This window comes from Coturnix japonica, chromosome 2 (genome assembly GCF_054131305.1).
Source record: "Coturnix japonica strain WE chromosome 2, WE-NBRP24, whole genome shotgun sequence".
In the NCBI taxonomy this organism is placed as follows: Eukaryota; Metazoa; Chordata; class Aves; order Galliformes; family Phasianidae; genus Coturnix; species Coturnix japonica.
In genome coordinates, this window is record NC_140664.1 from 135,908,970 (window position 1) to 135,927,616 (window position 18,647).

At 45.3% G+C, this 18,647-nt stretch overlaps 1 protein-coding gene across 2 annotated transcripts; it reads left to right on the forward strand.

Moving 5' to 3' along the window:
* The first annotated feature begins 3 nt into the window (after positions 1–3).
* Positions 4–18,172, forward strand: KIF9 (kinesin family member 9). Of its 2 annotated transcripts, XM_015852948.3 has the most exons (21): positions 4–70; positions 491–587; positions 2,055–2,220; positions 2,314–2,420; positions 2,547–2,771; positions 4,151–4,234; positions 4,357–4,449; positions 4,995–5,142; positions 5,670–5,734; positions 6,791–6,868; positions 7,457–7,525; positions 7,927–8,031; positions 8,640–8,695; positions 9,035–9,125; positions 10,155–10,276; positions 10,910–11,092; positions 12,629–12,837; positions 13,923–14,102; positions 15,666–15,781; positions 17,267–17,371; positions 17,963–18,172. In XM_015852948.3, the coding sequence occupies exons 2-21, from the start codon at positions 492–494 to the stop codon at positions 18,068–18,070; spliced, it is 2,406 nt and encodes an 801-aa protein (XP_015708434.2). In that variant the 5' UTR covers positions 4–70; position 491; the 3' UTR covers positions 18,071–18,172. The 2 variants fall into 2 exon arrangements, with proteins under 2 accessions (XP_015708434.2, XP_085395234.1); XM_085539108.1 differs by lacking the exons at positions 4–70; positions 491–587; positions 2,055–2,220; ... (2 more) ...; positions 4,151–4,234; positions 4,357–4,449 and having other exon boundaries at positions 5,127–5,142; positions 6,817–6,868.
* Positions 18,173–18,647: the final 475 nt, after the last annotated feature.

Here is an 18,647-nt window from a genome sequence, read left to right on the forward strand (position 1 = left end):
TGTGAGGCCGGAAGTGCTGGTTGCCATGGGGACAGTGCGCGCAACTCTAGGCCTGGCTGAGGGGGGGCAGGTAGGCCGCACCATGGCGACCCCCCTTATGACCGCCCTCCATCTGCAAACAGAGCTTCTGGCTACCTTTATCCTTTGAATATTGTTCAAAAGGAGAGGAACCCTTCCCCCTTGAGTACTTATTGTTCAAAAGAAGAGTTTAGAGTGCTAAAGCAGCCACAAACATGGTTAGATGACCAACAGATACGTAGTTTGCCTCATAGTGTTCTAATAAAAGCTCCTCTATAGGCAAAATCCAATTAAAAATCAGGCTTGGTTATCCCTAATGAGCTGGAGAGTGTCACATTTAGATTTGGCTATTTCATGTCTTCTAATGGAAGGCAATACTCCCAGCAGCAATGGCTTTCTCCATACACTGAGCATTTCGTTGTAAGGGAAAGAGATTATTATTGATTATTCTTCTTTCTCCCCCTCTATATAGAATGCACGCAGTGGAAAAGAAAGTCCGTGCCTTTGTACGAGTCAAGCCAACGGCTCAGTTTGCTCAAGACGTCATCAAGTTTGGGCCAGACAACAAGGTAGATAGGAACAGATTGCGAGTGTAAAACGTTTCGAATTCAATGTCAATTCTTTTTCCCAAAGGAATTCTTCCATTTTGTGAGGTCATACATCGTTTTTTTGGCTAACTACCTCTTGAGTTGGTGGCTGCAATTGTGGCAGTGGTTTACATGCCTCCTGTGATACAATCACTAATAGAAATACTGCAGAGGGCTGTGAGTTATCACTTGAGGAGTGCCCTGTGATAACCACCATTTCACCCTAAGAGGTTTCACAGAATCACAGAATCACACACAATGACCCAGGTTGGAAGGGACCTCAAGGATCATGTAGTTCCAACCCCCCTGCCTGGCAGGGCCACCAAACATCCACATTTACTAGATCAGGTTGCCCAGGAGACCCCATAGAGACCCCATAGATCCCCATAGAGACCCCATAGACCCCATAGATCCCCATTGAGACCCCATAGACCCCATAGATCCCCATTGAGACCCCATAGATCCCCATAGAAACCCATAGAGACCCATAGTGACTCCATAAACCCCACAGCCCCCATAGAATCACAGAATGATCCGGGTTGGAAGGGACCTCAAGGATCATGTAGTTCCAACCCCCCTGCCTGGCAGGGCCACCAAACACACCTTTACTAGATCAGGTTGCCCAGGGCCCCATCCAACCTGGTCTTGAACACCTCCAAGGACGGGGCATCCACAACCTCCCTGGGCAGCCTGTTCCAGGGCCTAACCACTCTCCCAGTGAAGAACTTCCCCCTAACATCCAACCTAAATCTTCCCTCTTTTAACTTAAAACCATTTCCCCGTGTCCTGCTATTTCAAAGAGTTTACTCCCCTCCTGGGTGTAAGTTCCCTTCAGGTATTGAAAGGCTGCAATGAGGTCACCCTGCAACCTTCTCTTCTCCAAGCTGAACAAACCCAACTCCCTCAGCCTGTCCTCATAGGGGAGGTGCTCCAGCCCCCTGATCATCTTCCTGTCCCTCCTCTGGACCCTTTCCAAAATCTCCATGTCTTTCTTGTACTGAGGGCTCCACACCTGGACACAGTACTCCAGATGGGGCCTCACAAGAGCAGAGTAGAGAGGGACAATCACCTCCCTATCCCTGCTGACCACCCCTCTCCTGATGGATCCCAGGATCCCATGATCCCACTGTTTCCATACGGTGCAGTCTGTTTCTGGTCCCCATATACAAGTTCCTGACTTGATCTTCCTCATTAATACAGACCTTCATTTGCTTAGTTAATAATTACTCTGGCACCTCAATTCAGACACATCAGTGAGATATGAGCCTAGCCACATTTCCTTTCTTTTTCAGTGTATCTATTACTAGAATATGCCACAAGGCTCAATAAAAACACATTATTTGTGCTCCGTTTCCTGCTCACCTTCAGCTCTTCAGTGGGTGGATATTTTTTGGACTATATCTCCCAAATCTCTATTGAAGTTACCTTTGTTTCCTTTTTGGGTTTCAGAGTATAGGCATATACATCCAAAAAGATGCCAAGAAGGGAACTGTGAATAACTCACAGACTGACTGGTCCTTCAAACTGGATGGTGTCCTGCACAATTCCTCCCAGGAACTGACGTATGAGACTGTAGCTAAGAAATTGGTGTCTGAAGCTTTAACTGGCTATAATGGTAATTTGCATCTATTCATGTTATTTGATGTTGAGTTTGAGAAATGCAGAGATTCCCTCCCGAGTTTACTCTTTTGCTTTCAATCTTTTCTAGGTACAATAATGTGTTATGGGCAAACAGGGGCTGGTAAAACTTATACAATGACTGGAATAGCTTCAGAGTATAAGCATCGAGGAATCATACCCCGAGCTGTCCAGCAGGTACAGAGTATCTGAATGGGGATAGAGACTGGAAGGAGTCGTAAAAACTCACTTGTATCAGTTATAGCTGATACTCATAAAAGTGCTTTTAAGTGGTGAATGTGTTTCATTTGATCTCTTGTACAGGTCTTCAGAGCAATCGCACGTTCTGTTGATTCATTCGTCACTGTCCGGGTATCCTACTTGGAAATCTACAACGAGACATTGTGTGACCTTCTGTCCACCATGAGAAGCAGTGAGGACAGTGACATGGAGATGGCTATCGTGGATTGCCCACAGGGTGTTTATGTGAAAGGCTTGTCTATACATTCTGTTAGCGACGAGGAGGATGCTCTGAATCTCCTTTTTGAGGCAAGAAGCAACCAATATTATGCTTTGTCTGTTGGTTATGTTTCTTGGCTTAGCTGAGGGAAGTCAGTGACACGGGGAGTGGGTGGCCAGGACTATTCAGCCCTCTATTCTCTTACAGGGGGCAGAAGTACTGACAACTCCTTGTAGTCCATGTTCTTCCAAGGAAAATGCCCTTTCTGCAGGGATTCTGAAAGATCTCTATAGAGAAACCCTGGTTTTAGTGTATACCAGGGTAAGTTGAGTGATGGAGGAAATATGTAAGGGGTGAGACCATGGAAAATAGCTTTAGAGATTTCAAGCAGCACCAAAATGGTTCAGGTAGCCAGAGGCTGCCTTCATGTCATAAGACTTGTCTGACATAGAAGCAAACTGAAATTTCCTTGGTTATCAACAAAGATGTCAGTGAGTGCCTTAATATGAAGGAATATTTGGGATCCTTTTAGATCCATCTGCTGACCTACACTGGAATTTTTGGGATGGTCATAGCACAGGTCTACCAATAAGATCTTACAGCAGGGATGTCCACTCAGTGGGTTATATTTGTGAAGGAGGTTTGCTTAACTTGTGGTTATATCCTTCTTTATACAGGAGTGCTTTATTTCCTAAGGAAAACATGAGTAAATCATTAGTTCTGTTTGCAGGAATTGTGTTCTTACCAGGAGCCATCTGGTGTCCTTAAAATATTTGACTTGCCTTTTAATTAAAGGAAGTGTAGTGCCCTAAGCTAGGCCCCATCATTCACAACAGCTTCTGTTTTCCTTCTAAAGAGTAGAGGGAAGATGGCAATACGCCTTAACTTTCATGCACTTGTGTAGAGGTTTTCACATTCGTTCTTGATCCCGGATGTAGACTCTCTAGTGCAGTGGCAGTCATTGACCTTCTAGCTCTCACCAGATAGACTGGCAGTCATGTCAAGCTGTTGCAACATCATTTGCAGTGTTGTTCTGTTTCCCTGCAAGTATTATACAAACCTGTGGCTAGCATACATGTGGTTTTCCGTGACATTTAAAGCCTGGGGAGCTCTTCGGTTCTCATCAAGAAACTGAAACAGCTGGGGAGGTGCTGAGTCTCCACTAGGCTTAATCGATTGCTCTTTACAAAGCCACACGTCTGTAAACTGAGCCCTAAAAGTGGAAATACAGACAACATGGTTTCTGGTAAAAGGCACAGATACAGTGAACTGATCCTTAGTAATGTTGCAGAAATGCTTTCAGGAGCCTTTGAGTAAGAAGGTGAGGCTAATACCACGTGCTGCTGCAATGGCTGCTCTAACCAACTGAACAAAGTCCGAACCATTACTATTATTTCAAATTCCTATTTCTAATTTCCCTGGTGCAGAAGCTTGAAAATACCATCTTCAATTCTGCCTTCGTTTGCAGGGTGAGTCCAACAGAGTAATAGCGGAACACACACTGAATAAAAAATCATCCAGATCCCATTGCATATTTACTATCTATATTGAGGTAAGAGCTCCAGCAGCTTTTTCTAGGGACTCTAATGGTTGAAGAACTTTACATGTCTGGCTTTTGCTGTGTTGTCAGTTTTGCCTGCTATTAAGTATGCTTTACTTTCTTTTCCCCTTCAGTCTCGTTTCAGAGTCCTCTCAGATGACAGATGCATTCATTCTAAAATCAATTTAATAGATTTGGCAGGCTCCGAGAGACTGAACAAGACTGGAGTAAGTAACGGAAGAAATGCTTCAGTCCATGGTGGGCAATCCAGTAATTGGAAGTGAAATTACAGGGCTTTCACAACAAGATTCAGCCTCTGACCCAGGCTCAGCTAGTTTATCTGGCTCTTGTCATTCCTCTACAAAGGAAAGTGCCAGAACCATCAGCCTTAACAAGGAGCTCATGATTATCCTCTTCATTCCATGAGTGACAATGCAAATGTGCAGCCCTGGGCCACAGCAGGCAAACTCTTAGAGCAGAAACTTTCTTAGAGCATGAAAACTCACCAGCCGATTACCACAGGTCCCATGTGATGTTCTGTATTGATCACAGTAGAAATCCCACGTTACAAATACATCCTTTCCCCAGTGTGAAGGCAGCTAGCAGGCCTGGTAGACTTGTAATGAAAAAAACTGAAGTCTCTGCAAACTTGTGTTTTCAAACTGAAAGGAGTTCTACAGCACAAATTGATTTGAATGAAGTCGCCATCCTGTTCTGCAGTTCAAACAGAAACGCCTGTTGTGGAAGCCTTGCCTTTTGATTTCCCTTGCAGTCTGGATGGCGAGTGCTGAAGGAAGCTGCGTACATCAACAGGTCTCTGTCATTCCTTGAGCAAATGATCATTGCCCTGGCTGACCCAAGGAGGGAGCACATCCCATTCCGGCAGAGCAAGCTCACTCATTTCCTCAAGGACTCGCTGGGTAAGGGCTGTGGCTTTCAATAGCCCCAGATAGAATACATGGAAAATAGTGTTTCAATGAGCCTGTCTATTCTGAAGACTCTTACACAGAAACACATAAACTCAGAGGGATGTGAGAGGTATTCCACGCAGAAGTGATTCTATGATTCTATGAAGTCTTGCATTGCTCTTACAGGAGGCAGTGGCGATGTCCTGTCGGATTATTCCACATTAGCCAAGGGCTTTTAAAATCCTCTGCTCTTATTTATCCAATTTCAAGCTTTTACGGTTTGTATTCCCATTTTCTTACTGCACAATCAACAGGTTAAAAACACATTTCCCCTGCACTTCTAAGTCATTCTGTGCCACTGTATCTGGAACTTTGGAGGGGCAGTTGCAAACCACCCATGGTCTTTGTTGCTTCTTCTATTTTCTATTCTCTATCAGCATGTGATGTATTATTTTCTATTAAAAATAAATTAAAAAAGGAAACAACAACAAAATTAAACTCTTTACTGACTTTTTTCCCCCCCCAATCTATTGTTCCAGGAGGAAAATGCAATACTGTCCTGGTGGCGAATGTCTGTGGGGAAGCTCTGCACGTAGAAGAGACTGTAAGTTGAGCAGATTTCTGCAGAACTGAAGTCTTTTTCACACTCCTGTTGCAATTGTGTTGGCCAGAAGTTAAAGAGTATTCTCTGGAGGGCTGTGGCAGGAGTCCCAGGGAAACATCCTGTCTCATCCATCAGAAAACTTGGATAGCTCCTCTTATCTCAGCTGCTCAGAGAACAGATTGCTCTTGTCAATCTGATTTGTGATGCAAACTATGCAAACCACCCTGAATTACAGCAGGTCCAAACAGTTAAAATCCAAGCACACTGGATGGTATTAATTAAAATCCAATTGTTGTTGGATCAGCTCTTGCAAATGTGTTTTGAATGATACGTGACATCACAAAGTCAATGGAATAGCACCAGTTCATGTCAGAACTGAAATGGCTTTCAGCTGGTTTTTGGGATGCTGGAACCAGGAGTAGCATCCTAACAGTAAGGCTTCTAAGCTGTGAAAGAATAAAATTGGCAAAAGCCTTACTGTGTGAAGTGGATCATCCTAACCACATCTGTGACACAGGGACACCTTTCTCTTTGCCAAGAGCCTTTTACAGAGCAAAAAGGGTAAACACAGTCACCTGCTATGCAGCTATGATCAAGGCAGAGTGCTGTTCTATCATCTCGTATTTGTGTTGTGGTGGCATCTAGAAACAAGGAAAATTACCCAGGAAATAGGAAGACTTTCTGGCTGCAGGCACAGCTTGTGAGATACAACAATTACAGGAACTAAACCTGAAAGGCTCTGATATATGTCTCGGGGTTATTAGGATGTGCTATTTCAATCCGAATTGAGATAGGGGATAATTCTGTTACACAAAGAACTGTCCACACTCTAAACAGAAAGGACAAAGACATCAGCTGAAGCTGGCTCATCACACAGCAGCCAATGAGCACTGGATGATACGTTCCTGGAATCAGAAAACCTGTAATGCTGGATGGAGTTAAATAGATTTTGCTTTGCTATGTGCTGGGATCTGATACAACTGAATAATAACAGATTATGAATGTTATATCCTTACCAGTATATCTTTCAGTTACTTAAAAAAACATGTTTTTCAGTTGTCTTCTCTTCGTTTTGCTACCAGAATGAAATGGATCACATCAGAGCCAGTCATTAATGTGACATACGACTCAGAGGTACGTAGAGAAAGGCAATTGAAGGTGTTACATTTTCTCATTTCATTAAGATTTAGGATAATTGCCTTAAAAACCTGAGAGAGATTTGGTAGTTTAATGAAATACCTCTCATCAGCCAGCCTGAGACTGACTGAATTCAGGTATATAAGAAAAAAATAGATTATTTTGAAGTCCTGCCTACATGGAAGTTAATGATGGAACTCCTACAGAGTTCAGTAATGGTCAGAGTGGAGCACTGCCTATTTCTTTGCTTTCAAGATAGTATTTCTATGTCCTGAGCCTGAGAATCCCTACAGTACCAGAACAGGAAAGCAGCAAGTTAATAAGCAGGTGGCCTTTCTCTTGATGGCTTGGGCTGGCTCTGCAGGCAGTACACCCAGGACACAACAGAAGCTGTCCTGTTGGAAGCCAATCAGAGGCAAAGTGTTTTCCAGGCTCACTATTTCACTAATGCAAACCTGACAGCAAACTCTGGAGGAGTTGGCACACAGCTGTGATGTTATATAGCAGCTAGCTATATGCTGCTTTTCAGCAGGTGTTTTCTTTCCCTAGTGGCATTCGGTCCAAACCCTTCTGTTTTCCTTCCAGGGGACAGTGAAGGCTTTGGAGAAGGAGATCAGTCTTCTGAAGCAGGAGCTGGCCCTGCATGACATCTTGGTGAGGAACAGGCTGTACCACCATGGATGGACCTAACTGGGGCTTTGTCATGATCGTTGTTGTGCTGTGGAATCAGTCATTTAGTATCCATCATGACTGTATTCTTCTTTCTCCTTTCAGCATAATCTTATGCGGTTTAGTCAAAGCTCTGCGCTGAGACTATGTTGTAGCTTCACTTGTCATCCAGTATAGATTTGTTTTGTGAAGGTGCCTTCTTCTTTGGTTAAAATCTGAAAGGGAATACATTGCTTTCAGCACGCTTCCATGTCCCATGTCCTGACAAGAAGCCACAATCAGAAATTAAACACGAGGCTGCCCTGGCAGAGGAAACCAATGTCAGCCTGGCACTTGCTTAGATCTCTGTAATCCATTGACACTCAGTTGTTCGCTTTTTGTCTTAGGTAAATCGTTCTTTGGTGACTTATGAACCTCTGACTGATGTCCAGATAGCAGAGATTAAATCTCAAATCCATAAATATCTACGAGGAGCCATTGATGAAATTGATGTAAGTAGCTTTTTAAGTAGAAAAAAACTTATATATTGCTTCCATCCCATTTTATTCCATTAGGCAGGAGTGGAGCAGAATAAAGGCTCCACTTTATTCTTAAATCACAGTTAAGTCCAGAGTCTTAGAACACGGCAGACCTGAGTGCAGATTCCTGCTCAGCTACACGCTCCCCATTACTTGCCTGTTCATGCCTCTGTTCCTCTAAAACAGAGATAGTGCGCCTCAGTGGCACCAACTAGATATGATGGGTGAGAGGACTGGGCATTTCTGGACAACAGTGAAAAGAGAAGTGACTTCATAATCTGCAGGGTGGGTCAGTAGGTGCCCTCTGTGTCATTTGTAATATTACTGTCAATAATTGGTTACCTTGCTGACTGTGCACTCCATGGAATTAACCACAATCTATCAGATGCCTCTCTCAGAGCAATCAATGTATGTACTTCCAGTCAAATACAGTATAAAGGTATCTCTCCTTGAGTGCTCATACTCATCATATATGGGAAAGCAGAGCCCTCACAAGCTGAAATATTTGCATTGATACAACTGACCACAGAGCATGGAAATACTTACTTGTGTTTTCTCTGTATGCATCTTTTCCTCTATAGATAGTGAACTTCAGGCAACTCCAGGAGGTGTTTAGGCAGATCAGGCTGTTTGTAAGGTAAGATGTTCAGGGTTGATACATTTCACAGTAAGGTTTAGGAACCTCTTTTGGGCTGAATGAGGGAAGGTAGATGGCAGGCTGGGAAAAATCATGAAGATGAGGGCAAGCAGTTTCCATGTCATGAAACAGAAGAGAACAAAGAGGGATGAGGCTATTAGGGCAGCTAACCAACCATTCCAGTCATGGTCTGGCTAGGCAGCAGATCGCAGAGTCATTCTTCCAAGTTGGAAAGGACCCATAAGGATCATCAAGTCCAACTCCTAGGTAGATATTTCTACTATAAGAGTGACAGCACAATGGTAAAGGGGCTGTTGATGTTTTCTGTTTTTCCCAAAGACAACAGGAAGGTGAAGTGGAAACCAGATTACGAAGCAAGTATGTTCTGATAGACAGAAACGACTTTGCTACTATTGCTGCTGCTCAGAAGGTAATGGCTGGTGCTTGGGCCCTGCCCACAACCCAATTCAGAATTATCTTCTTTGCTTCTGAAACTTGAATTGCCTCAAGTTCTCAACTTCTCCCCATTGAAATCTCAACTCAGAAATACTGGTGTGATGAGTGAGTGCTCTAAGCAGAGATGCATCCATTTGCAAAGTAATATTCCTATCAGCTGAGCATTTGGCCCATGATCTGAAGAGAATAGTTTATAAGACAGGAATGAAGGAAGTCTAAGCTGACATAGGAAGGCGACCAGTCACCCAGATCACCTGCATCTGATGAGGCCCCTTTTAACCCTTATAATTTCTGGAGCAATGTAAGTGTATCCTATGGAAACCATAAATGCAGCTGTGGACTCTGACCTATAAGTTTATAATTATTTTTAATTGCAAAATTCTTTCTCTCTGAAGTGGTTATTTCCTCGCTTTGCTTTCACCCAATAATGTGGATAAAACAATCATTATCTGCTCTGCAGGGTCATCTGTTTGTTCTGTGGTTTAACTGCAAATGCTTTGAATTTTTGGGAGGAAAAGCACAAGGGAAAATGTAAAGTATTTGCCTAACAGAAAAACACATGATCCCTATAGTATAAAAACTGTAATTCTCTTACACTAAATGAAGACTTCTGAGGATGCTTTTCTGTTGCACTATTGCTGATGCTGTTTGTGGTATGCTTTGGGATACTATCAGTGAAACACAATGAATGCTGTCTGAATTGTTCAGAATCTACAACCCCTTAAAGTTTAGGGGGGAAATTTATAGTAAAAGTTTGAACTTATTTCCATGACACGAGACCCTATAAGTATGTGAAACATTCAGTACATGAATTTGTGGATAATTTTGGCTTTTAATTTGTACTTTATAGATGTTTCCTTGTAATACATGGTAGTGAACAAAGATTTCCAGATTAGATGGTACAGCAAGATGAAGTCACTATTGGGTATGGGCCGGATATCATGGCCTAGACAGCTGCGAAGCTTTACCTCCTGGTCCATGTCTTATTTCTTCCCATGTTCAGGTGGGTATAGTAGATTTGGATCACCATTTGTTGAAGAAACAAGACGTGGAGACCAAACCTACCCCAGTTTTACCCAAAGTCGATGAGAAGAAGAAACCCAGGGCAACCAGTGAGCGGACCAAGTGAGTTCAGCAGCCAAACTGCTCTCCTCATTTTTGTTTATATTTTTTGGATAAGATGTTGTCACACATGGATGGAGGCAGAGAGGAAGCAAGGAAGGGAACAATCTGGTGATGACATCAGGAGACTCGCTAAACCTGAAGGTTATCTTTAAAGCGTTAGGTAGAATGAGATCTGCCAAGTGGAAAGGGAGGAGGGGGCAGTGGACTGAGAAGCAGGTATGGAGTGAAACTGAGAAGAGGTTGTGAGGGGGAAGGGGAAACAACCAGAAAGAAAGATACTAGAATTCATAGAATTGATATCCCTAAGTGGGCATCACTTCTGTGATTTGGTTCCTCCCTGATATTTCCTTTAAATCCTTGAAATGGATCACCAAGGCTTCAGTAGCTGCATGAAATGGGGGACCTCTCTGTGCAGTTCTTCTTTAGGAAGATGGAGAGAGGTCTGGTGAACACCTTCCTGGGTCTCAATGTAGCTACACTAACTATCCCAAGCAGACCAGGCTGGTGTTGTTTATGTAGGAGAGCTGAAAGAGGACAGCTTTTGAACTGGCAAACCTAACACCTAGAGAGTGCTTTGGTTCCAGTGTCCTCTTAGAAAGAAATTAAGCTGGTTTATCTTTTCCTCTCTTTCAGGAAGGAAGGAACTAAATGCTTGTTTTCTGGGAAAGACTTGACTGCTAACTTGCCACCAAAAAATAAGGTAATAATTCCCACCAAGGATCTGGATGTGAAAGAGAAAGAAAGGAGTGAAGATATAGCAAATATTGATGCACAGCCCCCAAAGCCAGTCTCTGAGGAGGATTCCCAGCATCCCAGGTAAGCCTACAGGAATATAGCACAGGAGGGCAGCACTGGTTTGCATTTCTTAACTGATGCTGTTGATGGGGTAAAATATGCACAGGGTACAGAGACCATGAGGATGTGCTCAACAGCATGCAGCTGTTCAGCTCCCAGGAGCTCAGCCAGGACCCCACACTACCCAGCCTGTGCACCACTTTTCCCATCTCCATCCATCTGCTGTTGCCAAGAGCTCCCAGAAAGCAATGCAGCTTTGAATTATTAGGAGTCTCTGCATTGCCCTTGTTGCACATTACTGCTTTTTTCTTGTTCCTGCAGCTGGGAAGAGCATCTCAGGGTGAAGCTTTCCCAGGTGAATTTGGTACTGAAGCACCTTAATGTGTTTGTTATTGGAACAGGTTGTCTAAGGAGGTTGTGGATGCCCTTTCCATGGATACATTCAAGGCCAGGCTGGCTGTGACTCTGGGCAGCCTGGTCTGGTGGTTGGTGACCCTGAACATAGCAGGGGTGTTTAAACTAGATGATCATTATGTTCCTTTTCAACCTAGGCCATTCTGTGATTCTATTGTGTCCTTCTATGCCCTCTGCATGCATTTTAGTATTCTTCTCAAAGCTGTGGCTGACAGGGAAGGCTGCTTCTCCAGCTGCATGTGGCACAACCCCAAGTGAGCTGAGCTGCCAAAGCTGTAGCAGTCTGCCCAGTGGCCATTGTGTGGTGCTTTGCCAGCAGTTTGGCATGAAAGCAGTCTCACACAGCCATTGGAATGCTTGAAAATGCCATTAGGAGATCAAGCCATGGAAAGCGGTGGTTGGTTTTGCTTTGAGCAGTATGGACTGAGGGACGTGAAGACTTTAAGCTCCATTCTGCTACCAGACCCACCCCGCTGACCAGGAACAACCAACAGTGCAGAACATCAGCATGTTGGAGTGTGGTATATATCTCTCCCGAGATGCTCTTCTCTTGCTGTGTGTGCTTTGTGTTGAAGTAAAAGTTGCTCTTTGCGGGGGCACATCTGCCTCAAAGCTATTACAGGGAAAAGTCACAACTGGCAAATGCCACTTTGAATTCAGTCTTTCAAAACAGGCTGAGCTTTAAAGGCCACGGGAGGCAGCACTGTAGAGTAGCCAACTGTATGCAGCTCAGGACTTCGCTTGGCAGATGTGGCCAGTCTGCTCTGGGAATCCAGAAAGAAAAGAACAAAAGCATTACTGTTCAACAATAGGGAGGAACAGGATTAGTTGTTTTTTTTTTTCTGAAAATTCAAACCATTAGAAATCCTCTTTCCAGGAAAGAATCAATTCTGAGACATCTGAGGAATGTGGCTTCCATGGAAATAACTCTTGAGGGAGTTATGTGTGTGTGTGGAGGCGACAGACACGTGAAGGCTGGCACAGAGATGGTACCAGGATGCAGCTGGCACAGTGGGGTCCTCAAAGGTCCCATTGAAATACCATCCACAAACCTCAGCGATGGCCACTGCCATGGTCTCGCTGCAGGGCAGAACAGACTGACCTCCCCTCAACTCCATGTCTCCTCTTTGAATTCTGTTGCAGCTCCCCTCCATCCAGAGAAGCGGCATTTGAGCAATTCAAGGAGGAGTGTGGAAGTGAGATCAACCGGATCTTTAAAGAGAACAAAAGCATCCTCCTCGCCAGGAGGAAGAGAAGCAGTACGGTAGCTCGGAGAATCAACATCATCAAACAAGAAATAGAGGACATCAAAAAGGCTCTGGAGGCTCAGAAGCAGGAGCGGTTGCAGCAGGGTAAGTCATAGAGAATGGCCAGTAAGAACCTGGCAGGAGAGGGAGCTTCTGGTTTCAGTGGTGGGATCACTACATCTCACTGCTGCTTCCCATCTTTTATCCCTTAGCTCTGCACCTGGCCTTGTAGTTTGCCACCTGATTCCTCCTGCATTGGAACCCTCAGCACTCCTCACTCTGTGCTTTGCTGACAAACGCAGGTCAACGCAGCGCAAAAATCATGGGGAGTGTGCTTGGCCTTACTATGGCAGAGATTTATTGCATCTCATATAATCATAGAATTTACAATACAATTGGGCTAGAAGAGACCTTAAAGCTCATCTAGTTCCACCTCACAGCCATGGGCTGGTTGCCCCCACCAGCTCAGGCTGCTCAGGGCCCCATCCAACCTGGCCTTGAGCACTTCCAGGGATGTGTTCATCCACAGCTTCTTTGGGTAGCTGTGCCAGTGCCTCATTGCCCTACAGTCTGATTTCATCTAGATTAGTGTCTGGCTTATGGAAGTCAACATCCCAAATTGGAAGGTGCTAGAGGGAAAAATGGGGTAGGTTCCTTGCTACTCTGCTGTGCTGAGGTATTTGTTAGGTAGAAAATGCCTAAAAAGCTTGTCAGATTTTGTGCTCCCTACATAAAGGGGGAATGAAAGAGAATGGTCAATAGGAAGAAGGCCCTGATTCACGAATGATGGCCCTTGCATCAGGCCCACAGTGCACAGCTGGCTTCCATTTCCCTTCCTGCAAAACAGCTCTTCTGTCTGTGCTTTGTGAGCTGCCTCTTCCCATAGGGTCTAACCCTACGAGACACAGAGCCCTAAGTGACACCTCCCAGCAGGCTGCCAGGCCCAGTCCATGCTCTTCACCTGCATCCTACAAGGACTGATGGCTTGAGTGGGTTCAGGAGTTCAACTCTGATTTCTGCCCCACACCACTGCAGTGCTGTCTTTGTAGAAAGCACATCTAAGGAAATACCAGTTGTGTGGTTAACCTCAGTGTAACTGGGTAGCTACCGTGTGGTTCAAAGCATCATTACTTTGCTTCGTCCCTCTCCACCCTCACGAGAAACCTTAATTTCCTTTTCTCACCCTCCAGGAGAGTACGTTGATGAGGAAGGACACCTCATCATTGATGAGAAGGAGTTTTTACTCATCATGAAGCTGAAAGACCTGAAGGAAGAATACAGATGTAGCTATGCTGAACGGCAGGACCTGAAGGCAGAAATCCAGTACTGCCAGCAGATGGTGGACCGGTGCCGGAACAAACTCGTCTCAGGTACTGGCACATCAGGGCAGCTTCTGAGCAGCATCCAGCAGAGCTGGAGTGCTCGAGAACATCTCAGTACTGAAGCACTTCATAGACTTGTTGCATATACAACAAGCTCCAGTCGTTCTCTGTTGTGGTTTTTCTCATGGCCATCCTGATTTGTTTTTACTTGATGATTATTTATTTATTTATTGACATACCACTGGATTTCTATAGATTCTCTCTCACAGATAATGACACACTGCTCCCTGGTCATGCCACTAAATGCACTCCTATGGGATAAGAGCCAATAGTAATGCTCTCGCTGATGGCCCTGATTCCCACTTTTGATTTTCTTTTAATATGGATGGTGGGCTAAGGAATAACACCTGCCTTTGGCTCTGAGCTGCACTGTGTACCCCTGGGAGATCAGCATTACTCACATTTCAGCACTGCAGTAGGAAGCAGAGCTCAGTCATTTTAGCCTGTTCTTCACACTGAGCACAGCCCTCGTGCTGATGAGTCACATCTTTGCTTTGCATGATCTGGGCAAATTCATGGTGTGCTTCACTACAGGCTGCTCAGTTTGAGTCTGCAGGACCAAGAGGGTGGTCCTGTTGTATGCCTGGATTTATGCTTGTAATGGAAAACAGTAGGTACACAAATGCCAGTGTCCCAAACATTTGGATGCTGTGGACATAGCAACACTTCATTTCCTACCAACTTGCCAGAGCACAACTTGTATCCATCAGTAAATCCCACATTGAATGAAATATGTGGCTTTTTCCAGGAGGTACACGGGGTCAATTAATAATTGTACACTAAGTTTGCCACTGATTGCTGTTGGACCTGGGTTTGGCACTTTTGGGGTGCTGTTTAAAAGCTCAGGCATGGACCCACTCAGCCAAATATGTGTCATCCCAGAGCAAAGAGGTCAGCTCAGAGCTGAAACCAGGGTGAAAAGTCGGCGGTGTTGCATCATGTCCACAGTGTCTGCACTGCAGGGTCTGTGTTTAATATTGCTAATTACTCCTGACTCCTGTGGCACAGTGCAGTGGGTCATACTGGGGGATGCTGCCTGTGCAGAAGCTGCTCCAGATGTGAGAAAACATGCTAAAGGGACATAGCAGAGCACAGCTGCTTTGCTGGGAAATGCCCAGTGTTATAAAGACGTCATGCCCACTGCATGGCAGCACCTGTTGTGTGTTATCACTGGCTATTATAGGATGGAATTCGGCCGTGCTTCTTTAGCATTTGGGATTGAAATCTGACCCTCAAATGGCCTGGCCACTCGAAATTGCCAGCTCTCTGCTCCCAAGGTGCTCGAGGAAGCCGGCTGGGTGCAGGAGCACTGCCACCTGGTGGCCTGCCTCTCTTAGGGACTGTCCCCAGGGCCATTAGGGCCATTAGGGTATCTCCCCAGCAGCAGCCTTTGCCAGCTGACAGTGCCCCATCCTTATGTTCTAATAGGTTAAAACTTAGAAGCTGGCAGCACTGAGGTCCTGCCTGGCCCATGGGCAGGGAGCTGGAAGAAATCCACCCTTGCGTCTGGTCACTACATCCCTGTTTATTACAACCCACTTTGCTTTGCAGAGTTTGAGATCTGGTACAGTGAGTCCTTCCTCATCCCCACATACGTGCAGAATGCCCTGAAGCAACATGGCAACATCAGACCTGGAATGATTCCCATAAACAGAGTTATGTGCCTGGTGAGTTTTCCTGGCAGCTTTACTTCTTCTTGCTACCCCCGTGTTGTGTGGTAATGAGGGCACAGCTAAGCCTGTGGGAGGAGAGCTCTGCCCCTTTCTCTGAGCGGCGTGGCACTGAAATGCTATCTGACATGATGCAGAGAGCAGCTATCTGGAGGTGCATCTTGCATTCCCGTCATCCTCACCATGAAGAGGCTAAAATAGGACAGAGTGATTGAAGCACCCAGTCATCTGCTGACTATCAGTAACCAGGCAAAGTGCCCAGAGGTGCAAGGGGTAGCGGGGAGGCTCGTTTCCAGACTGCATGATTTGTAATGTTTACAGCCAAACTATTGTGTTGCATGTTGTGGCAACTGGTACTTAGCCAACCTTCTGCTTAGAAACCAACTCTTTGGGGTATCCATCCTCTTCTGTCATTCATGACAACGGACATTTCTCTTAAGCTTTTATTTACCAGACTTCTTCTCTGCATTATTCTCCTCTGAAGTTACTCCAGTCCTTGTTAAATGTCACACTCGAAACCTTAATGCTGTTTGATAGGAATGTGGTGGCAGGGCTTCCACTCTGACACAAGCAATGGGTGCATCCCACCCTGTCTGCATCATTTCTGCCTTACCCCTGATGTTGTAGGTCCATCTGTCTTTGTCCATCTTGCTTTTTAAACAGAATGCTGTGATATACCAGCCTGGAAAAGATGCAAAATCTATGCAGAGAAGAGACCAAAAAGCCTCAACCAAAGGAATAAAAGGCAACCCAAACCCCTTTGTGGTGTGTCTAGTGAGGTCAGCAGGGAGACTGACTGTACTGCTCCAGGGTGTCAGTCTTTGGGGAATAGAAGAAATCCATCACCAGTCACTTTTACTAAGCAGGGTTACTCAGTGTACTCATAGAAACTCCCTTAATGCTTTCCAGCCCTGGATTTGTTGTCATCGCATCAATTAAAACCCAAAAGATGAATGAAACGTGCCTTTTAGCAATGTTCTCCAGCTGTGTCAAGTTGATGATGTCACAGGCAGAAATCTTCACACAGAGGTTAAGCAATGTCCCTTGGAATGCTGTTCAGTGCTGGTTTCTCTTTCTGCTTTCCCTGGGCAGGTCACTGAGGTTCCCAGTTAGTGCCACTGCAAGTGCTGGTATTCCTGGAGAGGTTTCCTTCCCCCATTCCAGTGTGATTCTCCATTGCTCCCATCAGGATATGCACCTTTTCCTTGTGGTTTGAGTCAGTTTGGCAATTTACTTTTTATTATGCCAAAAAATCACTGTTACCTTTTGCAAGCTGTTCATGATCAACAGGTGACCAAGGAATCTGCCGGAGCACTTCTTAAACATGGACACATTATGGCTGATACCATGATTCCATGCTTCTGTAGCTCTAAGAAACCAACCCCTTCCAGACTTGAGGCTTCTGAGAACCAGTGTTCAATGCAACAAATGGCATCAGCCACAATGTGCGCTTCTCACATGGCTCTGTCTTTCTGATGGCAGGAGGAAGATGAGCAGGACAGGTTTGAGCGGATGCAGGAGGTGATGCTGCCCTATGGGCCGGATTCTGTCGCATTCTACAGGGCCAAAATGAAAACTGATCAACAGGTGATGTCATCTGGACCCAGTTCCCTGTAACACCATCAGTGTGTGTAGTGAGAGTAGCTCCATGCCTTGCTGCAGGGCTTCTGGGCCTGGCGCAGTTTGGCCACAGCCCTTTGGACCACGTTGGATGGGTTCTCCAGCACAGAGAAGCTCTTTGAGATGTTCATTGACACTACCTGATGTACAGGTCCCATCCTATTGCTAAGAAGCAATCCCAGCACTTTACACCATTTCTTCCCTGCTGCCAAAGGACTCACCATAAATCACCAGAGAGGCCCTGAGCTTAGTGGGACTTCAGAAAGATTATTAGGGCTGCACTGTTTTATCACTATGTATACATCACAAAGCTGATGCCTCAGTTCTCACAGCGACGAGAAGCTCCCAAGCTGAGCCCTAAGGGCTTCTTGTACCCTCCTTCAAGCTCAATGGCCTTTGCCACTAGCAAAGCAATGCTGCTGTGACCACAGAGCTGCACTCCCTATGGTTCCTATTTGGGCAGGTTGGAAAGGGTGTTTATTTTGGCAGGGAAAATCATTTCACGGTGAGACTTCTGTTCTGAAAATAACTGTTTTTTTGTTTGTTTTCTGTTGCCAGCACACATTCAACAGAACCATGTCGTCCCTCAAGCTAATGCATAAGAAACCCGGGTACATTACAGCTGCAGGGAAGGATAAAGCCCTGTCATTTCTACGTGTCACATAGCGAATTGGGGCTCGCCTGGTGTTCAGCACAAGGAGGATGAGCAATGTCACTTCATTGCCACAACTGGTTTATCAAAAATAAACAGAAGGGAAGAAAAAGACAGTAGCAAAGAAACAAGTTGGTTTTGTGCAGCTGGAACAACCGTTACTGGTAATCAGACCCAGAGCTCCGACAGGATGCAAGCCAGGGAGCTGAAACAGCACTGCTTGTTTTGTGGGTGTCCCTGCACCGTGCAATGTGGTGGCAGAGGGGTGTCATGGGCACCTTGAGCTGCTCCTACCCTCCTTCCTCCTGCGGACAGAGCCTCCCAGCCTTATTCTCACCTGTATGAGCATCAGGGCACGTCTGTGCTGGCTCCATCCTGACAAGGAGGAGTGGGTGAGAGCCCTCAGACTGAAGCAGCTGAGTTCCAGCAGCCTGCTCTGGAGATAGGTGCACGCAAGGAAGCATTTCCACCAGCATTAGATACAGCAGTGTTGAATTACAGCAGCCTCCCTATCCCAGGACAGGAGAATTGGGCACTGTTTGCCCACTGCTCTCCAGCAAAGGTAGTTCTGATCCAATCCAGGCTGAGATC